Genomic DNA, 26,839 nt, shown 5'->3' with positions numbered 1-26,839 from the left:
GAATACTTCACCTGGTATAAATATTTGGCTCAGATGCCACCAGAACAAATATTTATAGCACAGTTCAGTACTAAAGAGTATAGCAATGTATGGATAGAAGACATGGCAACGTCTATATGGTAATGGGCTTCAACAAATAATTATAAACATAATTATCCTAGCAGCAAATTTTTCTAGGAGTGCTTTGTATAATAAATTGAGAGAATACACTCAGTGCATTACTAAACAAACAAATGTTGAAAATCAGTACTTATGTTGATTATAAGATGAGGATGTTGGCTCCAAGTGGGAATGTCTGATTTCTTAAAATATGGATTGCAACCTGCTCTCCCTCCCACTCCACATCCTCTACCGTACATCCAACTGCAAAACCAGGTTTGATTAGGTACTTTTCAACTCCATATCACAGTATTATTAATTCTCCAAAGCATTCAAAAAATCTCAGTAATTGGTATAACCATCTCTCATCTCTAATATTCAGAGTTGGGATTTTTTTTTGTGCTTACAGGACTCTGTGTGTTTGTATTTATGTGTGCGTGTGGGTGTAAACTGCAAACCTGTGAAAAGTGCATTGATGAGATGTAAAGCTGAATAAAAACCCAAACAAACATATTGCCTACAGAGTTCTGACAATGGTGAGAGGCTTCTGTCACTCCAGGCACTGTTTGATATGGCACTGAGATCCAAAAGCTCAGTTCAACTCTTGTGATAGGTCCGTCTCTTCAATCTCGGATATAGGATTGTGCTTATAACAAATGAAGTGCGAGGTTACCACTGCAAAGAGAAAGAGGATGGACAGGGATGGCACCCTGCAGCAATCCCGAAAAAGACTGAATATTAGCCCACAAGCACTGGACTCTCTCTTCAGGGTAGGCAGCAAATAGAGAAGTTGACACTGTCTCTGGTAACTTGTGCTAGTGGACAGCAATATTTTGTCCTAAAGGAAGTTTAAAATGGAAGGTTTAATCGCTTTCTCAAATATAATTATTCCCTGTTATAACACTACACTCTATATCACGTTTACAGAGGACAAGAGATACATATGAATGGCTTAGGTGCTGCATAATTCACGGACAAATTACCCAGGCCAGGTTGTATGCAAATGTCAGGACGATAGTAGGAAACATATCTAAAACTTCCTCTCTGCAAGATTTATTCTACTTTTTTGTGGCTTTGCCTAAAACAAACAAACAAACAAACAAGCAACCAAAAAAAACCCCAAACCAACCCCGGACTTACATGTTAGGAATTTCTTACACAAGAATTCAGCTCCTCAAGTCTACATGTGCACAGGTCTGAGAAGCAGAATATCCTATGCAATTAGGAGCATTCATCAGCTGCCATAAAACCTGCTTTTCTGCTGGCATAATTTCCTTCTCTGCAAGGTGCTCTAGGCAAGTATTTCTATCATACCTCTGTGGGAAAGACTCCACAAGATGGGGTATGGTTTCATGAGCTATGGGAGGTGTTTATTTGGCATCACAGCTGAGCAGCTGGGACAGGTGGAACAGGGAGAACAGATTATTGGGTTCATCCTCTTTCACACTTTCACCCAATTCAATAATCACGTAACAAACCATCTCAGGAATGCTGTCGGCATCAGGCTACACAGCAGCCATGTTCCACTTTGTAGAAGAGGCAACAATCTAGTCCTTGGAGGCTATCTGGCATATCATGGAAGGCCGACAAATTCAAAAGTGGAGGCTGAAAAGGAACATGAATGCTCTGGTTCCTGAGTACAAAACTACTCTGAGATTTGAAAGTAAGGAACAGGCGAAAGGATGACCTTTAAGTCACTTTAAGCTGTTGGCTTGTCTCTCTACATGTAAATATTATAAAATTTATATATTTAAATAAAATGTATAGCTGACGTTATTTTCTACATCCAATTACACCAGTATAAAATTCATTTTAAGACCAGTGTTTTCTTTTGTGTTACTGGAATTAAGATTTATTCAGTGAAGATTCAAAAATATACAGCATGTCTGCTCCATCAGAAGAGATAATACTGAAGAATCGTTTAAGAACTGCCAATGGCCGAAGCAGTCAGGTGCTGAATTTGACATTGTAGGTTGAAGAAATTACAAAGCTAATGAACTATTCCGGTTCAGCCAACAAATCTGAACATAGTAGGCTTCTCCTACCTTGAGAACACTTGGAAAAACTGAAAATTAGATGGAAATCATGTCAAAAAGATACTACTAATCTAAACTAAGCAGGAAAGCTTCATGTTATATTCTTAATCTAAACCCAACTCTTGGTGCAAACACATACAGCACAAGATCCCCTGGTCAATTCATAATGGGTGTAGCTCATAGCTGTGCAGAAGGCTGGGGTAAAGTACATGCTTTACTTAAGTTCGTCAGGTTTGGGAGCGCTAAGTTGTGCTTAGGACCTGTGGTGTTTCTCTGACCCACAGGCACTGCAGCTAGTCTGTGTGTGTGCTAATGTAACAAGGCGGCCACTGCTTCGCATTCAACCCAGTACAGCTACTGCAGGATATGAACTCACATTCCCATCTCAAATGTAACGTACAATCCACAGGAGGATCTCCAGCTGTGCACAGCGGTGGATCTATGACATACAGCCAAGCAAGCAGTTAAGTTCTTTTATAAAACAATGCTGACAGAGGGCATAGTTTCCTCAGCTACCAGGTGCAGATACACTTGCACAAGAGAACTACAGAAACTAAAACTCCTGAAGCAACTACATCCTGCAAGACACAAATAACTTCCCACCCAGACACAGTCAGTATAGACTCCAGCACTTTCTCTGAAAGTCACATTCTGCACAAAATACTGTTTTTCTAGTGTCCAGACTAAACCCTGTTATCCTGATCTAATAACTCTTCGAACCCACCTTCTCAGTGCTTTCTTTTTTCTTGACCCTGCAGCCATTTCAAAATGGGCGACCACATCACCCTCAGGCCCCATTTCACCCGGAATGTTTCTCTTTTGTGTGTCAGTCACTTCCACTTCTCACTTAAGGGCTCATTTTATGTAGGCAACACTAGTTCTTGGAAGTCATATGACTGCAATGGAGCTTCAGCAGAGATATACATACATCTGTGGCCTTTGATTTGTACTGTGGTTGTTATTTCACATTTCAGATAATGAGTTTGGCAGTCATTGGGATGGATTCTATTACCAACTTCAAATGGGAGCCAAATTTTCCTTCCTAAGTGCATAGCAGTCATAACTTAAGAAATTTGCTGAAACTTTATGTCCGTCACACTCGCTACCTCTCACCTACCAATGAGGTTTGGGTGTGATTACTCAGAAGGACTGCCTTTGTCCCACTTCTTCCCCACATTCACACCCCCGCCTCCACATGACAGGTATTCTGACACGTATTTTTGGCCACCACAACATGCCACTGAGTGACATCCTTCAAGAATGTGGCACAGACTCCTGCAAAGTTTATCAGCCATGGGCACAGCATGATCGATGATGAGAGGAACACTGGATAGGTCAAAACTAGAGTAAGAGCAACAGCAAATCATACCTCATATCCTGTGATTGCTATCTGGTGCATGGAGTCATTTACTGATTTGATGATATCAAGCACTGTGGCCAGGGCTTCTTCCAATTCAGCAGTACCCTCTGAATTCTTGCTGCACTTCAGCATTTCCTGATTTAAAAAAGATATGAAAACTACTTGAAAACTTCTTATACTAACTAGAAGCCACCCTAAGAAAAACCTTCCTGAAATCTGTACTGCACAGACAAAGTAGCAGAATTATAGGGAAAAAAAATTAAAAAAGATCAAACCCAAACAGGACACTCACCAGAACTGTCATTGAGGGCACACATTTTGACCTTTTGGACATTTTCAAGTTATATGGGTTCATTTAAGATGAGACAGGACCATTCTGACATATTTACAATGAACTTTTTGCATGTCACAGAGTGACATCCAGGTTTTTCTTATTCCACATCTGCTAGAAAAAAACCTCAATCTTAATGTAGTGATTTCAGGTGTTCGAGAATTCACCATCTCCCTCTGCAATTTGTTCCACAAGGTACTTACTACCACCATTAAAAATATAAATTAATTTCTAGTTTGAATTTGGCAGGTTTGGTGTTCCATTCATCAGGTCCTAGCAAGCTCCTGTCAGTTAAACAAACTGCAAGGGAGGAAGTCACTTCCTGTTGTAGGTGCTTGCAGACACGGTCAAATCATCTCACAAATCTCCCTTCCTTAAATTAAATGAGACTTCTTTAATCTAGAAGACAGGTTTTTTCAGTTTTTGGGTTTTTTTGGGGGGCAGAATAGGCCAGATTACTATAAAATTTCCCCACCTTTTAGTCTCTACCTCTACTATCTATAGATCTACATTTGCAAATTTGAAAACCTTTTTTGAGAGAGAGTAATTTTGAAGAACAATGCTGACCTCTAGCAAAAATTCATCAAACATTATATTCTGCTTGAAATAAGGAAAGTTATTCCATTCTTCAACCCTTGCACAAGGAACGAGAGACAAAGTTCTGGACAAGTTAAGAAACATGTGCCCAAAGCAAAGAAACAAACAAAATCTTTTGAGGGCTCAATTTCTGTAACCTCTTCACATAGAAAGACCCTATTTAGAGTTCCAAATATTCAGGGCCAACTACTTACATAGAATAGTACAGTTCCTTACTTCTTATTTCTAGATGTGTCTCTTGCTTGGAAAATTCTAGTCATAGCTCAGGACTTAATTCTTTTCTTGTAACCAACCATTATAACCTATGGAAGCCCTGAAACACACTAAAACCTTCATTATAAATCAAGTTAACTGCCTTGCTTCTTGCTCTTCCGCCTACAGAGGAGCCCTGAACCTGATTCAGATGCACAGATTGCTTTCTCCCCACTGCACTGTAGAGAAAGCAGTTACTGCCAGCGAGTATCCACCTGAGATCAGAGTCAGACTCTATAACTTTGCTAAAAGCATCTAGGGAAGCAAAGTTTAACAGATACAAACCCACAGATGGTAGGTACAGTCTTGAGAAGACGTGAATCTCAGAGTAGCTGGAAGATCCCAAGACTACACAACTGAATTTGAAACCAAAGCCAATCAGGATTCCTACCATTAAACAGAAAAAGTAAGATGACTGTAAGCAAAGGTAGTAAGATAACTGATCACATATAGCGAGTGACCTGTGATTTTGATGCTCAGAATCTGCATCCCTTAATCAGGTGAAAGAATAAATTTTTTGGTTGCTAATGAGACAATAGTTCCAGTGACAGAACCCATAATCAAATAACTACTTTATTAATCATATTGACTTGTCCCTGTCCTATATATCTAACAGTGGAACGAAAGAAGCATTTGGGTGGATGCAGTTTTCACTTCAGAAATGCAAGCTGTGAAGGAACTAAGAAATAAATTCCCGTAATAACAGAACCTCACCAAGAACTGTAAAGGAAGTGAGTTCAGTTTTGTTTCTTTATGCTGACTACAGCATCTACAGAAACTATGCTGCAGAAATATACCTAGGAATTAATCAAGTTTCTACTAACTTTAGTAATCTTTATTATAGTGAGAATTGGACCCCTTCAGCAGGGGTGGCCATTGGCATGCTTTTCATTCAGGCATATCTTTTTTAGCCACATTTTGAGTTTGGAAATTATTTAATCCAAAAGCTGAGGCACTTGTGTTCCTGTAAAACAGGGCTGCAAACAGGTACTGCTTGCAAACCCCAAACACCAGCAGCCTCTCCTCAAGTGCTTGGATGACCAGGGTTTAGAAGGTAAAAGCAGGATGCGTTCCTATAGTACCTGTTGCTCATTTTCTGGGGTGAGAATGGCTCCCTGCTCTCTCTATAGCGATATATATAGTATTAGCTAAACTGATTGAAACCAGAGGGCTGCAATAACTGTGACTCAGAATTTAAATCTAGTCTGCCCATCACTCAAGGCACACAGCTTGTAAGAGTCCTTGTTTGTCACCCATTTTTCAGTGACTCCCATTTTCCTACACTTTTAAATGTCCTGCTGCCAGCAAAGAGTACACCATCTTCACAGATCTCATAATCCCTGACAAAGTAAACATCCCTGCCAATGTGTTGTTGCTAAGTAGAAAACTGGTCTGACCAGCTTCAACCCCAATGGCTGCAACCTGTTTTGCCTGCAAATTTTACTCCTTGATCTAATCTTGGTTTTATTTACAGTCATATTTCAAATTAAAAGTAGAATCTGGTTTACTCCTGCTCTTCTGAAGACCTTGGCATTTTCTCCCTTGTCACAGAATAATTTCAAGAAATAGAGTGAAATTTACTTCTGGATTACGTTGATGTAAATCTACTGGAATCAGTGAAGTTGCATCCTTGTTAATATCACCGTTCAATATTTGGATTCTACAGTTTTGTTTGAAGTCAATAAACAGGTCACAGGAACACTGCACAAGTGAATGACCAGCCAGATCCCCACAGGGCTTAAACTGGCACAGTTTGACCAGTGTCATGGTAGCCATTAGAAAATAAAATTGCAGCCTAAAATCTTTATTGCAAATGACAGTACATGACACTACATTAAGTCCAGAGGCTTAAGAACAGCATGTAATTCACCTTCATGACCTTCCCATAAGGAAGGTCAATAAATACTATTTTTAAGAACTGAGAAGATGAAGCCAGAAATTTAAGCCACTATCTTCAAAAAATGTCATTGGTTTGAGAGCATGTATTTCCCATTGCCCAGTTCAGACCAGAATTTCAAGCGTGGACCACTCATAGTTCCAACCAAATCAACAGGGAAGTTCACATATTCATCCCGTGGAAAAGTTACAGACAATTTGCTCCTAGCTGGGTCTTTAAAATAGATGCACCAAAAGGGAGTGGCTCCTTCCAAAAGGTTTGAGTCACAACCATGGGAAAGCATCAGGTTCAGAGAGCTGGAAGTGTTTTGTTAAACAGGGATGGATGTTAGACACAGGATTTAAAGCGTCAATTCCAGTTTTCAAACTGTATGACCACATACTGATCCAACAGAGCCAAATTAAATTTCTGTTTAAAGATAAATAAATCAATACATAAGACAATAAAATACTATATAAAATATTTACTTTATACAGTATATAGCAGTGTATGTATAATAATAATATACTGTTATTGCTTAGTATATAAGTACTGCTAAGTAACAGCAGTACTTATTCTGAAATAGAAGTCCTCTCTGTTTCCATTTTACATCTTAGCATTAGAAAGTATTTGTTGAAGTGAAAGAGGATTTATTTGAGGTAGTCCTTTAGAAACTAATTCTGATATACAATTTTGTAAGTAAAACAAGCTCTGCATTGCAATTCTCTGCACCGTCATAGAGAACTTACCTTTAACAGCAACTGGTACTTGGTGATTCTCTGGACTGGCTTTAAGAGATAAGCATCTAGTGAGAGCTTATGATCCAATTTACGCTGACACTCCTGTAGGAGACAGCAGGGAAGAAAAATACAATTGTTTCTTGAAACAGAGGCACGACAAGAAGATCGTTATCATTTGGTAGTTTGTGAATTAATAGGGAGATAAAATTGTTCCATCTGCATAGGAGTTTCCAGGTTACTTATGCCACAGTGAAAACATATCTAAACAAGAGCTAATGTTTAGATTCAACTTAGTGTTGAAATCTGTCATGCCCTGCTTATAAGATTGCAATCATCCGGGGTTTGTAAAGAAGCCAGCATTTCTTTGGTTTGGGTATAGCCTGAAGAGTTAGGCTCCAGTCCAGGAAATCTACTTACTTACTTACTCTACCCACCCAGTATCCTGTAGAGAGCACCTTGACACATACCAAGCACCTGCCATCAATATAAGAAGCATGCAGAAAAGTCTGAATATTGCTCTAAGTTTTCTAAAGAAAGAGATACAGAAGGAAAATAAGCTTTGATTGTCTTGAACTGTTAGTCTGCAATGAGATTGTACCTGAAAAAAGATGCTGTCTCCACACTGTCTCCAGAGAGCTTCGGACCTTGGCTTGTTCTGACAATACTTTTCATATATTTGGAGGTCCTCTTTCTGCAAGGAAAGGAGAGTTTAAGTAAGGTAAGAAAAAAGAATCCACAGAGCTTCTGCCTTGAGTTAACTTTTTCTTACTTTCCATGCTAACATGCGGGGATAACTGTATGTAAAAATATACTGGAGCTACCAAACTCATTTTTTATCCTGCAAAGTTAAATACACCTGAAAGTGCAGTTTTTGGGGGTTTTGTCCTCACTTTTTGCACAAAGCTAGGAGACTGCAGACTGTAAGACACATAAGCTAATGGCAAAACTGTTAGCTTCCAGAGAGGTGATAGATGACCCGAAAACAAAAGACATTAGTAATGTAAATTTTGTTGACAATTGGCACAGATTGGTAATTGCTAATAATGCTCACCACTTAGCTAAGGTTTACATGTCCGAGCCACTTTGAAAACAGCACTAGCTCTCAATAGTACAAGAATAAATTAAAAAGTAGCAAGTTTGTCTTCTTGATGTCCCAGGCTAGGCAGGGGGAAGTACTTAAATTCTGTCTGTCCTATTCAAATTAGAAGTAGGTGGATTCACTTGACCTCTATTTACCTTTGACTACATTCCAGGTGTTCTTACTCAAGTCCACGGCGAAAATGTCACTGACTTCAGCGAAAGCAAAGGCAATCTTTATAAAAGCCCAGAGAGGTGTATTTTGAGTTCCCTTGGCTATAGGGGCGGACGCTGACAGACAAGTGTTCCTCTGGCTCAGTCGCTGTGTGCCCACCCAGCACAGCAGCCTTGCCACCACGGAGCAGTGCCGTACAGAGTCCTGAGCAGGGCTGGCTGTGGCTGACGGGCTGAGAGCTTCCCATCTTTGTCTGCACCTACTCTAATGGATGTGACCTCAGTGAATCAAAGATTCAGAGCCAAAAATGCATCTCGGCAATTCCTGGCTCTTGCCTCTGTGCTTTCAACCCACTAGACAGTGCCTACACGCTCTTGGTGCGGGGAAAGCATTTTCTTTTGTACAGTTACTAGAAGAAATCAGTATTGCTGCTGTCTTCCTCTATAGACCTAGATGGATGTCACCCTGATGACCCCGATTTGAAAGCAGAGCTATGCCTTGAAAAGGCCATACTTTGTTAAGGATTATGCAATGCAAGAAGTTCTGTTGCAACTCAATACAGTATTAATGGTGCTGTTCCATAGCAAGTGCAGCTTTCTCCACACAGATAGAATTGTTTGTACGTGTTGCCTTGGAGGGAAGTTAGCAGGGGGTAAAACCCACAAAGCTAAAAGTAATAACAAAGTGGAATCAAGCATTGCAATTTGTTCCTGGCCCACAGAAACCTAATTGGACTGGGAAAGAACAGAGACAGCAACAGTCAAAAGCACTATCAGGAGTAAGAGAAAATTACCAATTTAAATTTAAAGAAAAGGTACAATAACCACCAATACCAGTAATTTGTCATAGTGGAACCACCCTATGCCAATGCAATCTACTGCTGCCTAAATCAGTGGTATCTGCTCAGGCAGATACTTAAATCTTTAAATACAACTTTAAGATTTGTAATAGTGTAAGGAATAGGAAATTCCTGATGAAATTACTAGAATCAGACTCTAAAATGCCAATAAATAATTAAATGCCTAATTACTCCAACTCCAGTCTTAAATGTTCCACATATCTCTATTTTCATATGCAGAGGTTCTGACTTATTGCTGGTACTTTTACACCACGCTCATCTCTCCTGTAATGCTTTTCCTTTCCATGGTGGTTTGCATCCTGAGATCTCTGTAAGTTTTCACACACATGGTATTTATGCAGAGTTCCAATTATCTTTTTAACTGCTGATTTATGAATAAATTTTGCTTAATTAGAATTTAGCCCTTTGAATCCAACTCACAGGTTTCTGGCCAGCTCCTATAGTCCTGTCAGACCAGCTCCTACAGATAGCTTCCTTTTCTAAATACTTCTTTCTCCCTGAATGACCAAACACCCCAGCTGCTGGCTCCTATTAATTACTCTCTTTTTCCAAGGTTAGCAATATGAATAAGTAAACTGGTAATCCACAGTGAGTCACACCTCACCTGGTACCTGTTGGTAAGCAGTCTGACACACCTTTCCTTTCTTCCTGAGCGTTCTTGCCTGGCTTTGGTAAGCTTTCCTTCTTCCCAGCCCCATGTTTAGCAGATTAGCCCAGAGTGCCTCTCTTTCTGCTGATAAAGCATGGGAAGACCCATCCTGCAAGGTATTCAGTAACATCCCTCCCCTCTTTGAGCACTTGTGCAGTCCTCACCACACAGAGCTTCAAGCAAGGTCAAGCATCTTGGTGATGGTATAATAGCTGCCATGTGGGCAAAGTTGAGCTGGCTTACTTGTGATTTAGTTCATATGAAAATCATACCCTAAGAATGTCAGGTGAAGTGGGAGGGAGGACAAGAGGGGCTTTCTGCCTCATCTTTCACCTGATTCTGCTACTATGTTCCAGGAGAGAAGTTAGAGAGGAGAAAGGCTGGGACTCCACAGACTGTTTCTGCCATCACTTGAGAAAAAGGGTTCACATCCATGGGGACAGCTGACCAGGTGGCACTGGTGGAGGTGGGAGAGTGTGTGGGGATGTGGCAGACTAATGACTGGCAGGGGATGGAGGGGTTCAGGCACCGGGATGTCCTGCTGCAGCTCTCAGGACTCTTTCAAGCAGCTCTGGAATCAGAGCTGAAGAGTCCCAGCATGATCAGACAGAGTAATATTCTTCAGGTATGAATCTAAAAATCAGTCTTTCTCTAATCACAGGCCCACCATGCTGCTGTGGCAGGATGGTTACACCCACACAAAGAAGGAGAAATGAGAAGTGAATCTGCAACAATGTGAATTTCCTCCCAGAACTTGGTACTACCTTGAGCAGCAGCTTTTTCAGTTCCTCCTATGCCAAAGCAAGCACAGCCATAACTCACGGCACAAGCCAGAAGCCTCCGCTCAGCAGGAAGACATAAAAAAACCTGCCAGATCATGGGGAACACAAACACACAAGCAGACTTCTGTTTGTGCCTCCTAAAGGCACTCCAACAGAAACAACACATTTCTGGACTACATGTGGCTTCTTCTAAAAACAGAATGTAAGGGCAAGTTCTTGAATCAAAGGTGCTACTGTGTGAGCAGAGACATCGCAAGAGAGAGGCTTTTGCTTTCTTAGCGCGAAATTTGAAATGGGGAGAAAGCAAATGCATGATTTAACCTCTTATTCAATAGATTTAGTGTTCTAGGCCATAGAAACTGATAAGCAAAGGTGACAGAGGGACTGATTTTCTTTCACTTCACACCTGAACCATAGCTTTAGTGCTGCTAATTTCATATCGGTAGAACAGTGAGGAGAACTGGGCTCAACAGCTGTTTTTACAGACAGACATAAGCTACAACATCTAAACATAGAATTTGAACTTTTGAACTTTCTACAGCATTATAGGATCAACTCTGTATCATGAATTTCTTTTTAGCTCCAATTCCAGGGATATTTGGAAGATACAGTGCATTTTATGCTCCTTGGATTTCAATAGTCTGAATTCTTCAAAGACTGTTTATCCTATTTCACCACAATATTTTCCTGCTCAGCATCTGAATCTTAGGATAACAACATATTCTGTACTAATGTCACTTATTCAAGCTCTAAATGCTTCACTGTTAAAATAATTCAGTGGACTTATAATCACATTTATACTTCTATGATGCTCTTCAGTCTGACCTGCTTGTAAACTGGGGGCATACTCTTTGGAAGTACCACATGTTCATGGCTCCCACTGAAATCTTAGAGATGGGGCAGTGATCAACACCTCTGGCAACTGGGGTATGCATGTTTCACCCAGATCTGTCTGTATTTCATACAGTACCTTGTTAAAAAAAAAGTATTTCACATGTACCCTGGAAAAGCAGCAAATGCTAGATGTAGTATACAGTAGAAGCAGGAGGTAGCTTAGAGTACAGTGAAGAGGACAGATTTTCCTGTTTCTCATGCCATTTCCATGCAAAACAGAGTCTTATTCAAGCAGTTTTGTCAGACTATGAAAATGGCAGCAACCCACTAAACCAGCTTTTTTCATATTAGTAGGGTCTCTGAATGAGTTTTATATAAACAAGCACCTTTTGTTATGTTACAGGAAACCAAACTAACAGTCGTGCTACCTGGAGCGGTGGGAAGGACACAACGGAAGCTCTCGGAGGGAGCTGCAGCAGTTAGGCACTGAAAGTCACAGGAAGAGAAGACACAGACACATGCATCTGACCAAAGCCTGTTGGCTTCAGGCTTTCTCAGAAACTGAGCTCACTCTACTCTTAAACAGCTAACCCTCCCCACTTCATAAGAGAGGGGAGAATCCTACATGGTTGTTGAATTATGTGAACGAGTAAAGGAATCAGCCTCACAGAGTCTTAGGGAGCTGGTGGGGTTTCACCACACAAGCAAGGTGGTAGACTCTGCTGGACCAGTTCCAGGTGTCCTAAGTCCAAGTGTCCTGAACGGCGCAGAGGAAAGACAGGTAAGACAAGGCAGGAACAGGATGTACTGTCTGCGCTCAGAGCAATCTGCTGTGATACCATTCTCTGCTTATTTACAGTAGGGTGGTGTCTGGGCTACACCAGATTGCTGGTATAGATTTGTCTGATATGAAAGGCACGTTAAACATTTGGATCACTGATTCTTCTTTTTGTTTTTAACCAGGGCTTGAAATACATTGGTAAAACACCAGTAACAGATCTCTTCCTGTCAGTAAAACAGGTAAAGGTTCAGATTTCAGAATACACACTTGTTAACTGTGGCTCAAATTGGGAATATCTGCTTATGTGAGTTTCCCCTCATTCACAAAAGCAGAGTGAAAGGATAGGAGTAAATCTGTAAGTACTGTAGGATAAAACCACAGATATTCATACAAACCTGCAAGAGGATTTACTTACTCTTTTCAAAAAGCATCGGGCAAGAAGCTCAGGGTTTTCAATGCAATTTTCTATTTCCTTAAGGAAAATCCTAAGAGGGAGAAAGGAAAGCAAACAGTAATATAACATCCCACTTGCACTGTGTGCCAGCTTCTGCGTGCATCCAGCTAAAAGACTACATTTTTGTAGTAAAAGGATTCAGTGGGGAAAGTAACAATTCTGACACAAATAAATATATATCTTTTAGAAAAATGGAAGGTGGTTTACAGCTGATTGCCTGAGTCACCAATATTATCAAGTTTTCATCTGCTCACAAGCATCTGATACATCTGGCTCCTTTGGATGTTAAGATTTGTTTCCAATATGTAGCCCAAACACCTGCTTCCCATTTGGTTATGAGGATTTTTCAGAACTGCTAGAAAAGACAGAAAAGCTCTGTCAGATGCAGTTGCTTAATCAGCAAGCAGTACAAATATGGGATATAGTCCAAAGGCTTCTGCAGTGGCAGTCAATCCACTAAGCCTTTAGGGAAAGAAAGACCAGGCTTTTAAAGTGAGGGGAATGTCATTCTCCAAATGGAAGACATGTTCTTTCAAAATAATATGTAAACAGGAAAATATTTTTTTCTACTATGTATCAACTAATCTGGCATAATATTTAAACTTTCAAGAGAGGGATTTTTTGATTTATTTTGTTCAACTGTTTGTTACAACTTACAGGCAATTATTATCCAAAAGAATTCCTAAATTCTCACTTTGGTTACAGCCAGTTTTACTTAATCAAGGCTAGGAAAAGCAGGAAATTTACAGTAGCAGCCCTAAGCTTTTGTTTTGAAAAAGGATCGAAAAGAGGTTCATCTTGTTCATAACTGGTGTGCTGCAGTTAAGCACTAGATCCCCTTGTCCACAGCATGAACAAGGCTTCTGGAAAGGTTTATGATCATGTGAAGAATAAAATCCCTTAAGAAATATGCTATCAAATCTATCATGTCTTCTGATGTGATAACAAAAATATAGGACAAATAAACTGAACACTAAGAAAATATCCTCACAGAGTTTTACCAGAGAATGAACATCAGGATTTTGTCCTGTGACATCTACCAGTGTACCAAGAGAGGTAGTAAAATGCCATGAGGGACGTTCAGAATGGATAATGCCAGGGGAAGTCACTAGTAAATGCACAAAAGGGTATAAACTTTCACAAAAAAAAGATGAAATAGATGATCTCGGAAGTGTTCTCCACACATGGGTTTTATAGGACACACACAGAGGCAAAGTGAGGATGACTTTTCCTGCCTGCAAATGTGTGAATATGACAAAGCACCCCACACAAAGGGAGTAGAAATGACAGCAGCACTTGAGGGCACAGGACAACCACCAGTTCCCACATGCCTGTTGTGGAATTCGTAGATTTCTGGGAGGTTCCCAAAAAGAATTTCCTTCTTATTCTGAAGTGCAGATGGAATCAGATGTACTAAATTGGGATTGTCCATTTCTGAAGCATACCCCTGCAGAAAAAAGTGGAAAATAAAACCAACCTGTTTTTACCAGGGAATTAGTACTGTGTCCGAGATACTGAAAAGCCCCAAAGCCCATGTGCTTTTTGTTCTCAACAGAGTATACAAAGGCTTCTCCTACGCCTGCTTCTTTGTTGCTCCCATTACTTTCTGATGCTTCTGATTTTCCCCAGAGCTTTTACCCCTGATAGTTGCGCAAACATATTTTTAACCACAAATGGACAGATTACTGGGTCAACGAAAAAGATGAAATTATATCCCTAGGATTCAAAAGCCATTTTGGTCACGTAGGGATGGAAACTGCTAAAGTTGATAGACACTTATCTTTCTGCTATGCAGCTTCATTGCAAAGGGGTTAGTTTGGGTTTATTTGTTGAACAGTAGTATTTGGCTTGATTATTTAGTTGTTTCTTGTAGAAACTGGATTATGTTTATTCAATAAAAACTTCAAGAGAACATTCTGAGCGCAGATTTTATACTCAAGTCATGTATCAATTACCAGAGCCATAAGCTCCCACAGATCAAATCCAATAAAGAAGCAACCACGTGGCTGTGAAAAGAAAATACTCAGTCCTTCAAGTCCCACCCAAATACAAGAATGATTGAGCCCTACTCAGCCTCCGCCCTCCCACAGACTCCACACACACTGAGTATCCTGGTATCCTATGAGTTTCCAAAGGTCAAGAGTTACATTTGCAGGGTGAGCTGTTCTTTTCTGTGTTTGGACACTGCATGGGACAATAAACAAGAGGCGGAAGGGGGCCTTCATTTTTCTTAATGATTTTCCAAACCTACATTCCCAAAAAATTTAGTGTCTGGCCCCACAGAAATCAAGGGTGATGTTTCTGAGGCCTGTTGGTGAAATTTTGAAAAGGCACCTTATTGACTAGTGCTCTGTCCGTAACTTTGAGAACCATGCAACTTTTATGATGCTGTGGGGTGGGCTCAGGAAAGGTGACTCTTTCTTTAAGCCCTGAGGAAAGACGTTCAAAACAACCTTCTCATTTCCCATCTCCAAGGCTGAGCTATCTTGCTACCAGAGACATAAGGTGGGGGGTGAGAGTTCAGCCCATGAAGGATGTGCATCTGCAGTGATAACTTAGAGGTTAAACACCAGAAGTCATTTCAGAAGATTTTCTTACCTCTATTATACTTTGAAGCTCTTCTACATAAACCCGTTCTGTTTCTATCAGCTCATTGATTATGTGGCTAAAAGACAAGAAAGGTGGAGAGTTATAATGTTTACTAACAGTTCAACGAAGCACACATGAAAGAAAAATGGTATTCCTTGCATGTTCCTGTTTACGCCTCTGACTACACACACAAAACCCAAACCTCTGAAGGTCATTTCTCCATACTTCAATATTGTGCTTTGTTGATAAGCTTGAAAGTCCTAAACATGCCTTGGACTATTATTTTTTCAGCCCATTTTGAACTTCATCTCGGTCGCTTCTGCCATTCTTATACATACAAATCTGAATAAAAAGATTTAAAATGCCCCAGGTGGTTTTCTCTTCTAATAATAACTAACAATACTCAGTAAAAAGGGATTACATTTCCCAAGGCTGTGTTACATTTCTGTTTCGCTTTCTTCTATAAAATAAACAAAATTGGTGGAGCCTCTCTTTACTATGTTGCAAAAACAGGAAACAGAATGATGTCAGAGGTCTGAAAACATGAAAGTAATTTAGAATAAAATACTTATACTATGTTTTGGACATTTCATTTCTAATATTAGTTTAATGCTCCTAGGTAACTTGAGGACATATATTGAAGATAATTGATTTATTTCACAGAAACATGAATGTAACCAATTCACTTTTGGAAAAATAAATAATTAGACTTTAAAATAAAATTGCATGAAATCCCTCAACTTTTTTATGTGTTAATTGTCTCATATTCTCAAGAGAACGTTGTCTTTAATATTCTTATGAACAAAACTTTCAGGGTAGCTCTTCTAGAAGTTTGAGCATTTTCTTCAAGTAGAAAGGGACTAACGCCTAGTATCCCTTTCCTGCTCCATGCTCCACAGGAGTCTGTAACCACACAGCTACATCAAGCCAAAACACATCACCAGAGGGATGCTAGGGAGCAATGTCTAGAGGAATGGGCTATGGTCAGCCATCAGCAGCACACAACATGAGCCTAGTAAAGTTTAGGCAACTACTGGCGTCAATACCAGCATGTGCATTTGTCCAGTATCTCCCTGTACATACATTAGGGTAAGGATGGAATTAGTAATGGCCAGAAAGAAGAAAAGTATCTTGTGCTTGGAGACCCTTCTACCTCATGGGGTACCTGCCACTTTATACATACAATCAATACTATCAATCCCAGGTTTTCTGCTGGAAATGTACTAGTTTAGCACACTACTGCCGAAGACACCATGGTGTGCCTGGAGGGTAGCCTCCAGAGTACATGCTACAGAAACCCTGTTTTTTGGCAAGAACACAGATCTCTGGTATTACGGTAAAAAGCTCTCCAAGAGGTTGGTGGAGATAGAAATCTGCTCCTCTGCTGCCAGAAGCTTGAAGCATTTCTAGGCTGCTTTCTAGAGGAAAATACAAAGACTGCAAGGTCACTTCTATCACACCTGCTCAGAGTTTGCCATATTTATGTCTGGTTACCTGTTTTTTATCTATCACACAAGTCATGTCATCAGCCAGACCCCATTAGCCCTTTACGTCATGAACCACGTTTATACTGTTGCATCCACTGTAAGGGGATTTTGTCATTCTCTTCATTTTTTAAGATGTCCTTTCTGAGATTAATAAATCAATCCTGCTTCTGATAAAGCCTTCTTTAAATGGTTCAGACAGGCATTTGAAAGTAAAATACATCTCGGGCAGCTTGAAATGCAAAAGCACTGACTAAAACCTTACCAGGTTACTAAAATAATTCATTGATTTGCTTCAGGTTTACCCAGTCTTTTTCAAGGCAATATGGTTTTGCAGGCTAGGTGGGGACCAGTTACACTGGCTATTACTGCTTTATGGACCACTGCTTGAGAAACATTATAAAAACTGAAAAAACTAGACTTTACCTTCAACTGACACATAACATTTCAAATTTTGTTGTAAAATAACTAGGATTTCATAGGTACCTTGCCACAATGCCTTAAGTAAAAACAAAACTGCAGAGTGTTTACCACAAGGTAGGGAACTGGGTCAGGGCTGCACCCTGCACACTCTGGGAGCCCTGACTCCAATTAGTTAACCTCCACATTGATCTCAAATTGAGATATTTATGCACAGGAAAGCCACACCTAGCAACGGGGAAAAAAATCTTATCACCCTTCATGACCCAGCAATACTATTGAACAAACACAAGTGCAAAGTGATTCTGTAGTATTTTGCATGACCTGATAAAGCCACATCATGTTGGACTCTAACCCATGGAAGAACTCTGCCCACATTTCCCAGAATTTGCACACCTTTGAGCTGGAAAATGTGTTTGGGATATGCTGAAAGTACTAGATTACTCCTCATGATATAGCTATATATACTACTTTAATGCACCTTCATGGGAATTGCACAATGGCCTAAGGGGCCATTTGTCCCCAAAATTATTTTACAAATATTAGCACTTGTTTTTACAGTTGACTGAAATAGATAAAACTTTCATGGTTAAATACACTTTTCCTTTTAACAGCTGTTGAAGTTACTGCACAGACCAGATGTAAAGGGAGACAAGCAGATTGCTACTGTTTTAGCATCACTACCACTTGCAGTGCTAAAGAAATCATGAGGACAATTAACAACTTGTTTCTGGAGTAAAAAACTTAGGTTGGCTATCAAAGTGAACTATCATACCTCATCAAGCTCAGGCCACTAACGGTTATCAAGCTACAACACAAGCTCTAGTGGCAGAAACTTGCTGAATCAGACAGATGTTTGGTGGTCACTATCTACTTCAAACTAAGGAGCTGAAATTACATATGTCTGGTTACCAGCTTCCACAGAGAAAATTGGAGATTCAGTTGTCCAGGTAGGCAGCTAATAGTAGATACAATAAAACAGACACAGGCAAGTATAATTTCCTATGCAAACCTTGTATTTGCATTGGGATGATGGTGTGGCCATAGAAACTGTGCATATGTCCTACTTGTGCACACAGCTATGGTCTTTGCACTGGTACACAGAAATATTTCAACTTTGAGCACTCTTCAGAGCCAAAGGATGGTTATATTCTAGGTTCCCATGGTAGACCCAAGAACTACTGCTCTGCACTTATTTAATGAATTGGAGAACAGGTTTGACACTGTTTGAAAGAGCTGTTCCATCAGTTAGAAGTTTTGAAATATAATTTTTAACTTCAACTCTAACCCATAATTATTTTAAGGAAACCTCAAATTATGTTTATTATTTCTGTTCTCCAGATACAGAAGACTTAAAATTTAATGTTGTGGCAATTGGAACCTCACGAGGTTTATTTAATGCTCATGGTTCATATTTCCAAAGAGATTCTGCATTGTTTAAAAAAACAATTTAACAGAGCAGATATGACAAAGTCATCAGAGAAACTTTATGCTTTTCAGTTTTAAATTAATCTTTAAATTAGCCTTACTGTTGAAAGATGTTTATTTACCTGCAAACAAGATATAGATCTTCCAGTTGTTATTTAGTCTGTTACCTAACAGATTACATCAGGACCGACTTCGAAGCAAACCCAATACTTAGTTGACAATTATACCTGAAAAGTAAATAATTTGTCCATAGGTTTCCTAGTAACTGTCATAAACAAACAACAGTCGGTGCCTGTCAAAAGCACAACTCACAGTAATTCAGTAAGTAGAACAGAGGCCTTTAAGGTATTTTACTATCCAGCTTTCTACTAAAGATGAAGCAAAAATGAATTATTTTAATCTTTTCTGAATCCTAGTTTAACATAGAGCACCAGCTCTTGAATCCCCATTGTAAGAAATCTGTTTATTGATTTACTAATTCTGGTTTTGTTTGGAAACATTGCCTATTCAGGGCATTAAAAAAAAATCACGTATGAGGAATGTTTTATTAGAGGAAGTTTGGTAGAACTCCTAAGATACTGCCACTGTGCTTACGGGATTGTCATAAAATCTAACACGATTCTCTAAGACTATTTGATTTTATTATTTAACTTAATTGTATATGCAGATTTATATTAAAAGTAAATGCTTTGGCTTTATAAATGTTATGAAGAATTTGTCTAACACTTTCACTTCTTGTAAGGGTGATATTAGCCATTTTATCATCTCAGTTTCAATGACAATGAAACTGAGACAGAATAATGATAATATTCCTTCAGCTCCTGGTTAGAGTTCAAGAGCTTCATATCTCTAAACCGTGAGTCTGTACATAAAGGGTAATCATTTTCCAATACCTACCCTCAGTGAGATAGCAGGATTTGCTGCCCAAGTAAGACTTTCACTACTCAGTTTTTCTGGTGGGTTTGTTGTTTTTTGTTTGTTTGTTTTTAACTGTAGTCTTTTCCCAACCACAAATTTTGTCCACATGAAAAAAGAGAAATACGACCCAACATCCAGCATTCTGTCGGACTCAGCACACATGCTTTAGAGGTATTTCTACACCTGCCTCTCAGTTCCCATGACCAAGTACATCTCTGAGATTTCCTACTTGTAACATAGGAGCTTTATGCTGAAGATTCCCACTGTCCCCAAGCAGAATACCTCTCTCTCATGCTTCTGCAAAAAGCTGGTGGGTGCAAATTCTATTTCCAAGGCTGCCTGGTTGAAATGATGATATGAACATGATATAATCCATCCATCTATCTGTGCCCATCCTACAGTTTCCCGATGTTATTTCACACGATTCCAACACTATTCTTCTGAAAGTGTTATTCTGTATTTCTTTCTTTAACAGGGCTGGTGCTACAGCTGCCACCAGGAACGCTCAGCACAAACCCATCAGAAACGAGCCTTCCTTAGCTCCAGTGCTCCCAGAGTAACTTACCTGAATTGCTCTCTAAATAATAACCAGAGTAGGAAAATCTCAAACACTAAAGGTTGTTCACATAAATCGTTATCTTGTCAAACTGTTAACAATATAAAGCTGTGCACTTGGTCAAGGGCCTTCCACAGGCCTTAGAATTGGACTGACAAAGATGCAATTTAAGAACAGTAAATTAAAGAACTACATAAGTATGTCTTGCTGCTGCAGAAGAAAGCATTGAGAGAGTATAAAGGAGATACTTTTACACTCACTGTGTGAGCATGCGAGGCTGGTAAATGATGAAGTAGAGAGCTCACTATATGGCACAAGGGACTTAATGGCATTTGAGGTACTCTTACAGCCTAGAAAACTGGTAATGACATAATCAGATTTACACCAAGCCATGAGTGGTGAAATGTGAAATGTTTATCTGTTCCAGGATGTCACAGAATCGTTGAATTGTTTAGGTTGGAAAACACCTTTGAGATCATCGAGTCCAACCATTAACCTGGCACTGCCAAGACCACCACGAAACCATGTCCCTCAGTGACACATCCACTCGTCTTTTAAATACTTCCAGGGATGGTGACTCAACCACCTCCCTGGGCAGCTTGTTCCAATGCTCGACAACCCTTTTGGTGAAGAATTTTTTCCTAATATCCAATATAAACCTCCCCTGGTGTAACTTGAGGCTGTTTCCTTTTGTCCTATTGCTTGTTACTTGGGAGAAGAGACCGACCCCCACCAGCCTACAACCTCCCTTCAGGTAGTTGTAGAGAGCGATAAGGTCTCCCCTGAGCCTCCTTTTCCCCAGGCTAAACCACCCCAGTTCCTCAGCTGCTCCTTGTAACACTTGTGCTCTAGACCTCCACCAGCTCCGTTGCCCTTTGGACACGCTCCAGCACCTCAGTGTCCTTCTTGTCGTGAGGGGCCCAAAACTGAACACAGGGTTCAAGGTGCAGCCCCACCAGTGCCCGGTACAGGGGGACGGTCACTGCCCTGGTCCTGCTGGCCACACTGTTTCTGATACAAGCCGGGACGCTGTTGGCCTCCTTGGCCACCTGGGCACACTGCTGGCTCACGTTCAGCCGGCTGTTGACCAGCACCCCCAGGTCCTTTCCCACCAGGCAGCTTCCCAGCCACTCTGCCCCCAGCCCGCAGCGCTGCGTGGGGTTGGTGTGACCCAAGCGCAGGACCTGACACCTCACACAGGTGGCCTTGGCCCATCGATCCAGCCTGTCCAGACCCCTCTGCAGAGCCTTCCTGCCCTGCAGCAGATCAACGCTCCCACCCAGCCTGGTGTCGTCTGCAACCTTACTGAGGGTGCACTCGATCCCCTCGCCCAGATTGCCGATAAAGATATTAAACAGAACTGGCCCCAGTACTGAGCCCTGGAGAACTCCACCTGTGACCAGCCACCAACTGGATGTAACACCATTCACCATCACTCTCTGGGCTCGGCCATCCAGCCAGTTTTTTACCCAGCAGAAAGTACACCCGTCCGAGCCACGAGCAGCCAGTTCCTCCAGGAGAATGCTGTGGGAAATGGTGTCAAAGGCTCTACTGAAGTCCAGGAAGACAACATCCACAGCCCTCCCCTCATCCACGAAGCAGGGCACCTTGCCGCAGAAGGAGATCAGGTTAGTCAAGCAGGACCTGCCCTTCATAAACCTGTGGTGACTGGGTCTGACCACCTGGCTGTCCTGTACATGCCACATGACGGCACTCACGATGATCTGCTCCATAACCTTCCCCAGCACCGAGGTCAGACTGACAGGCCCGTAGCTCTCGTAGTTCTCCAGATCCTCCTTCCAGCCCTTCTTGCACACGGGCACAGCCTGCTCCTGTGCCTTTAAGATTTCCTTCCTGAAGAACGTCCAGCCTTCCAGGACTCCTCTGCCCTCCAGGACTGTCTCCCAAGGGGCTCTGTCAAACAGCCTCCTAAACTGGCCAAAGTCTGCATTCCAGACGTCCAAGGTAGCAGTTGTGCTGATCCCACTCCTTCCTTCTCCAGGAACTGGGAACTGTACGATTTTGTGACCACCTATGCCCAAGACGGCCTCCAACCACCCCATCACCCCCAAGTCCTTCTCTGTTCACAAACAACAGAGCCAGTGGGCACCTTCCCTAGCCGGCTCCCTCACCGGCTGGGTCAGGAAGTTCTTCCACACACTCCAGGAACCTCCTGGACTGTTTCCTCCCTGCTGTATTGTGTTTCCAGCAGACATGTGGTAAGTTGACAACAAGGGCTAGCGATTCTGAGACTTCTCCCAGCTGCTTACAGGATATTTTGTCTGCTTTTCATCCTGGTTGGGTGGCCTATAACAGACTCACACCATGCTATCTGCCTTGTTGGCCTTCCCCCTGATTCTTACCCATAAACACTCAACCCTATCGTCACCATCATTAAGCTCTAGACAATCGAACACTCCCTAACGTACAGGGCTACCCCACCGCCTCTCCTTCCTTGCCTATCCCTTCTGAGGAGTTTACAGCCATCCACTGCAGCACTCCGGTGCTGTGAGTCATCCCGCCATGCTTCTGTGATGGCAGCTACATCACCATTTTCCTGCTGCACGACGGCTTCCAGCGCCTCCTGTTTGCTGCCCGTGCTGTGCGTACTGGTGTGGTTGGGATTAATCCCAGCACCTTTTTGGTGGGGAGAAGCCTTAATTCCTACCTGACCATTCTCAGGCACTTTCTAACACATCAGTAACCCCCGTGTCCACTGCTGTATGGATCTCCACCTGAGACAGCAGACCGAAGGACCTCACTAGCACACCATCCCTCAAACACCGGCGTGCTGCCCCCAGGCTCATCTCTAGCAAGCCTGGTTTTATTCCTTTCCCCCTTCAAATCTAGTTTAAAGCTCTTTCAATGAGCTCTGCTAACTCCTGTGCAAAGATCCTTTTCCCCCTTTGAGACGGGTGTACGCCGCCTGCTGCCAGCAGGCCTGTGGTGAACCAATCCACGATCATAAAACGCAAAATTCTGCTGGTGACACCAGGCTCGGGGCCAGGTATCGATCTGTCGGCTCCTCCTGTGTCTTCCCCCCACCGCTCCCTGCAGCTGAAGGGGCAGAGGAGAACACTGCTTGTGCTCCCGATCCCTTAACCAGTTGTCCCAAGGTCCTGGAGTCTCTCTGGATTGCCCTTGGACTTCTTGCTGCAAATTCATCGCTTCTGCCTGAAAAACCGGTAATGGATATAACCTGAGGGCCGCACCAGGGCAGGAAGCTTTCTCTTCTCACCTTGAAGCCGGGCCCCAGGGAGGCCGCAGGCTCCGCTGAGAGGTGGGTCCAGTCTGCACGTGGGGCCTTCTGCTCCCCGGGAGGAGCTCCTGCAGCGATGGCCTTGTGACGCCGGGCACAGGCTGGCTTAGCCAGGGCGGCACCTCCATGCTGGATGGACTTTGGTTCCAGTGGCAGCGCCTCACACACGCTGTGCCCGGACGCCGGGGCAGGTGGGGCAGTCCCAGAGGAGACGCGCCTGCTGCGCCGGGCAGGGGCTCGTCGCCATCGCCCCCCGCTCCGCCAGCCGCTGCGTTCAGCCGGGCGGGGAGAGGGCAGGGAACCCCCGTGTCTGCGTCCTGTCCGCCTGCGGGGCCTGTCCCAGGGAAGGTAGGGAGCCATCCCAGGTGCCTCTCGACCTCTTGCTCTCCCTGCTGTCCTCAGCCTACCCAGCTCCCACCGGAGCTCGGTCCCTAAGCCAAGGTGCTCCCCTCTCCCCGGGCGCTCCCACCGCCCGCTCCCCGCTGCCGGCCCAGCACCGGGGCGGCTGCGTGTTCCCGCCGGGCTCTGCCTGGGCAGCCGCCTCTGGCACGGTGGGCACAGCGCTTGGTGGGCACCATTGCTGCCTGGTGGGCACCATTGATGCCTGGTGGGCACAGCGCTTGGTGGGCACCATTGCTGCCTGGTGGGCACCACTGCTGCCTGGTGGAGCTGGCAGGGCTCCAGCGCCCTCCGTGCGCAAATGGCCACGCCAGGCCCTGTTTGCCCACCCTGTTGGTGGCTCCTGGTTGCTCACACTCCCCGGGGCTTCTCTTAATGTGTGTGTGGGAGGGGGAAGGGGGCTTGGCCACCGTTGTTCCTGGCCCCGAGCAGGTCCCATCAGCTGCTGTCACAGGAGCTAGCTCGCCAGCTCCTGGTGGCTCGCTCCGCTCCTCCTGAGGCTCCCCCAGCCTGGGAAGCCCCTACGTGCCATGCTGGAGTGCTCGGCTGCCGACCCCGCTGGCACCAGAGCCACTCGCCTTGGTGACTGTCACAGGGCAGCGAGGGTAACTCAACATGCACCTGCTGTGAGTATCATGTTTAAGGAAAATATGATGCGGCAATTGACAAGGCTATTGTCACAGGCAGTTCTTCCAGCTCCCCTTTTCCCTTGTGTGGTCTTAACAAGCATGACCAGGTTAAAAGTAATTTCTGGTAACCAGCTGCTTTGTAAGTCCTCTTTACATTTGAATGCTTCCTAAGAACTTCTTTACATTAAGGACATTGTACTGTTGATAAGAAATTAAGACAAATGTAGCACCTATTGTCTTTCTAACTGCTAAGAGGAAAGTACAGCCACCAGGGTTCACCCTAACATCCTGCCAGTAACATCAGAAATTAAACAAAAGTTGAAAGATTGAAGGAATGAAAAAGCATATTAGAAAAATTAAGAATATAAGCTAATCAATGGCAGATGAGAGATATGGGCCCTTACTGTATTCGAAGTTTCAAACATAACTCACAGTTCCTTCAGTCTTTCTTTTTTTCTGTGTCCATGTCCAAACCACATAGCATAGTTTCATGCAGATTTCTACCAGCTTCCCAAGGCTTCGCTAGCCTCCACACTGCTCACTCACCTAAATCAGCAGGCTGTTCCCTTGGAGGCAGCAGCAGACACAGCACTGATGTATCTGCCATCCTACCTGCTCTTGTATTTGCTTTCCCCTTCACAGAGCAGCATGAAAACGGGAGATGGAGCCAGGAGGGACCACTTGAAATCTTGCCCTTGGTGCTAAGGGACTGTTCGTGGTTTGGCCAGTAAGTATGAGAACTTGCACCCTATAAATGGGCCCGTTGCAGCTGGCTGTGTCTGACAGGATTTGGAGGTAATTTCAGAATAGAAGCAGCTTGCAGCCTCGACTTTGGACTCAGCATTGTAATTACAGGAAGGACTCGAACACTCCCCTTAATGACTGGGAAGTAGAGAAAAAAAAAGGTGTAACTGGGATGTGTGAGTAAAGGGGGGAGATCTTCCACATTCCATTGTTCCTCATTTCGGAGACATTTTACAAGAATATGAGGTTTGGATGGCAACAGTCCAAAGACAACAAAACTCTGAGTTGGCTGAACTTTATGAGCAGCTCTCACAAGGACAGGTCTTCATAAGAATCATTCCCAAGTAAGCAGGCCATCTCAGCACAGATGGTGAAGGATAAGACATGCGACCTGAAGGTCTAAGGTTTCCATGGAGTTTGAGAAATCCCTAAGGTCCTATCTGTAGGCATCCTTGTTACCAGTAAACCTTAGTTCCACTGGAGTATACTTGCTCCTTTCACAAAGAAACAGACTCCCAGATTAGAAGAACTCCAAAGTGGAATATTCTGGTCCCAGTAATACCTGACCCACGAGCTTTCCTGGTGTGGAAACAGTGATGTGAAACACTGCTCGGGAAAGCAAGGCCAGCTTCCCCTCTGCAGAGGGAGTTTACTGTGTGTCCTAGCCGAGAGGGCTCAGCCACCACTAACCTGGCACGGCACCCTGTATGGCTGGGCCTTTGCTACTACCATAACTTGGCAGAATTAGGACGTGGCTGTGGCAGGGAGAGAACGCACACAGGCCCACTGATGCGTTGCTGTCAGATGTTCCTCCAGCAAAGGAAACTTCTTGTTATGGGAAACAGTTACAACTAGCTCACATTTCTGTGAATTCTTGATCTGGGTTTTTAATGAAACATCATGGCCTTGATTACACTAAGACCACATTTCCCGCAGGTATGAGTTCACAACAGTTTCCTTTGGGCAGATTATTCTTGCTTTGGCAGCCTTGACATCCTGTGGCCCTGCAGCACTACTAAGGTCTCACACATTAAGCCAGTTTCCAACACTCCTAGCTTTGAGAGGCACTGCAGTACCAGCACAAGAAGTATGATAAGAAAGGCGAAAGTAATAGGAAAACTTTCTACTTTGTCGTTAGTGCTCTCTCTGACCTCTGGCCAAGTTAGTCATGCCATGCTAAAGTGAAAAAAAAAAAAAAAAATCATTGCATAAAGTATTCTCTCCAACAAGGGTAAGAATACAGGGGCTGCAAAGGACAGCAAAGCATCAGGAAGAGACTTGGTTTTAGCCAAGGTCATAATCAAAACCTTGAAACCAAGGTAAATGCTGGTATTAATTAGCACTTCTAGTGGTGCATTTCTCTTGTCACTGCCTGTGCTGACAGACCAAATGTAGCTATTGATACTGCTTTGGACTGTGCAAATAGCAACTAGCAATGTTGTTAACCAAGTATAAACTAATGCTGCACTGCATTGACTTGTTGCAACAAAACTTTGCCAACAGGTATTTAT

At 42.8% G+C, this 26,839-nt stretch overlaps 1 protein-coding gene across 7 annotated transcripts in view; it reads right to left on the bottom strand.

The window, feature by feature from the left end:
- The window catches only part of MCF2L2 (MCF.2 cell line derived transforming sequence-like 2), a 181,150-nt gene that overhangs the window by 27,056 nt on the left and 127,255 nt on the right, over positions 1–26,839 (bottom strand). For all 7 annotated transcript variants that reach the window (XM_037406989.1, XM_037406987.1, XM_037406988.1 and 4 more), the window contains exons 16-21: positions 15,501–15,567; positions 14,234–14,349; positions 12,864–12,933; positions 7,890–7,982; positions 7,301–7,393; positions 3,505–3,630 (exon numbers count right to left, since the gene is read on the bottom strand). In XM_037406989.1, the coding sequence (XP_037262886.1) occupies positions 3,505–3,630; positions 7,301–7,393; positions 7,890–7,982; positions 12,864–12,933; positions 14,234–14,349; positions 15,501–15,567 (565 nt within the window). The remainder of the gene's footprint in view (positions 1–3,504; positions 3,631–7,300; positions 7,394–7,889; positions 7,983–12,863; positions 12,934–14,233; positions 14,350–15,500; positions 15,568–26,839) is intronic.

The sequence above is a fragment of the Falco rusticolus genome, chromosome 13 (assembly GCF_015220075.1).
Source record: "Falco rusticolus isolate bFalRus1 chromosome 13, bFalRus1.pri, whole genome shotgun sequence".
Lineage (NCBI taxonomy): Eukaryota > Metazoa > Chordata > Aves > Falconiformes > Falconidae > Falco > Falco rusticolus.
Note: the sequence above shows the minus strand (reverse complement) of the source record. Positions and strands in the feature narration are given on the sequence as shown.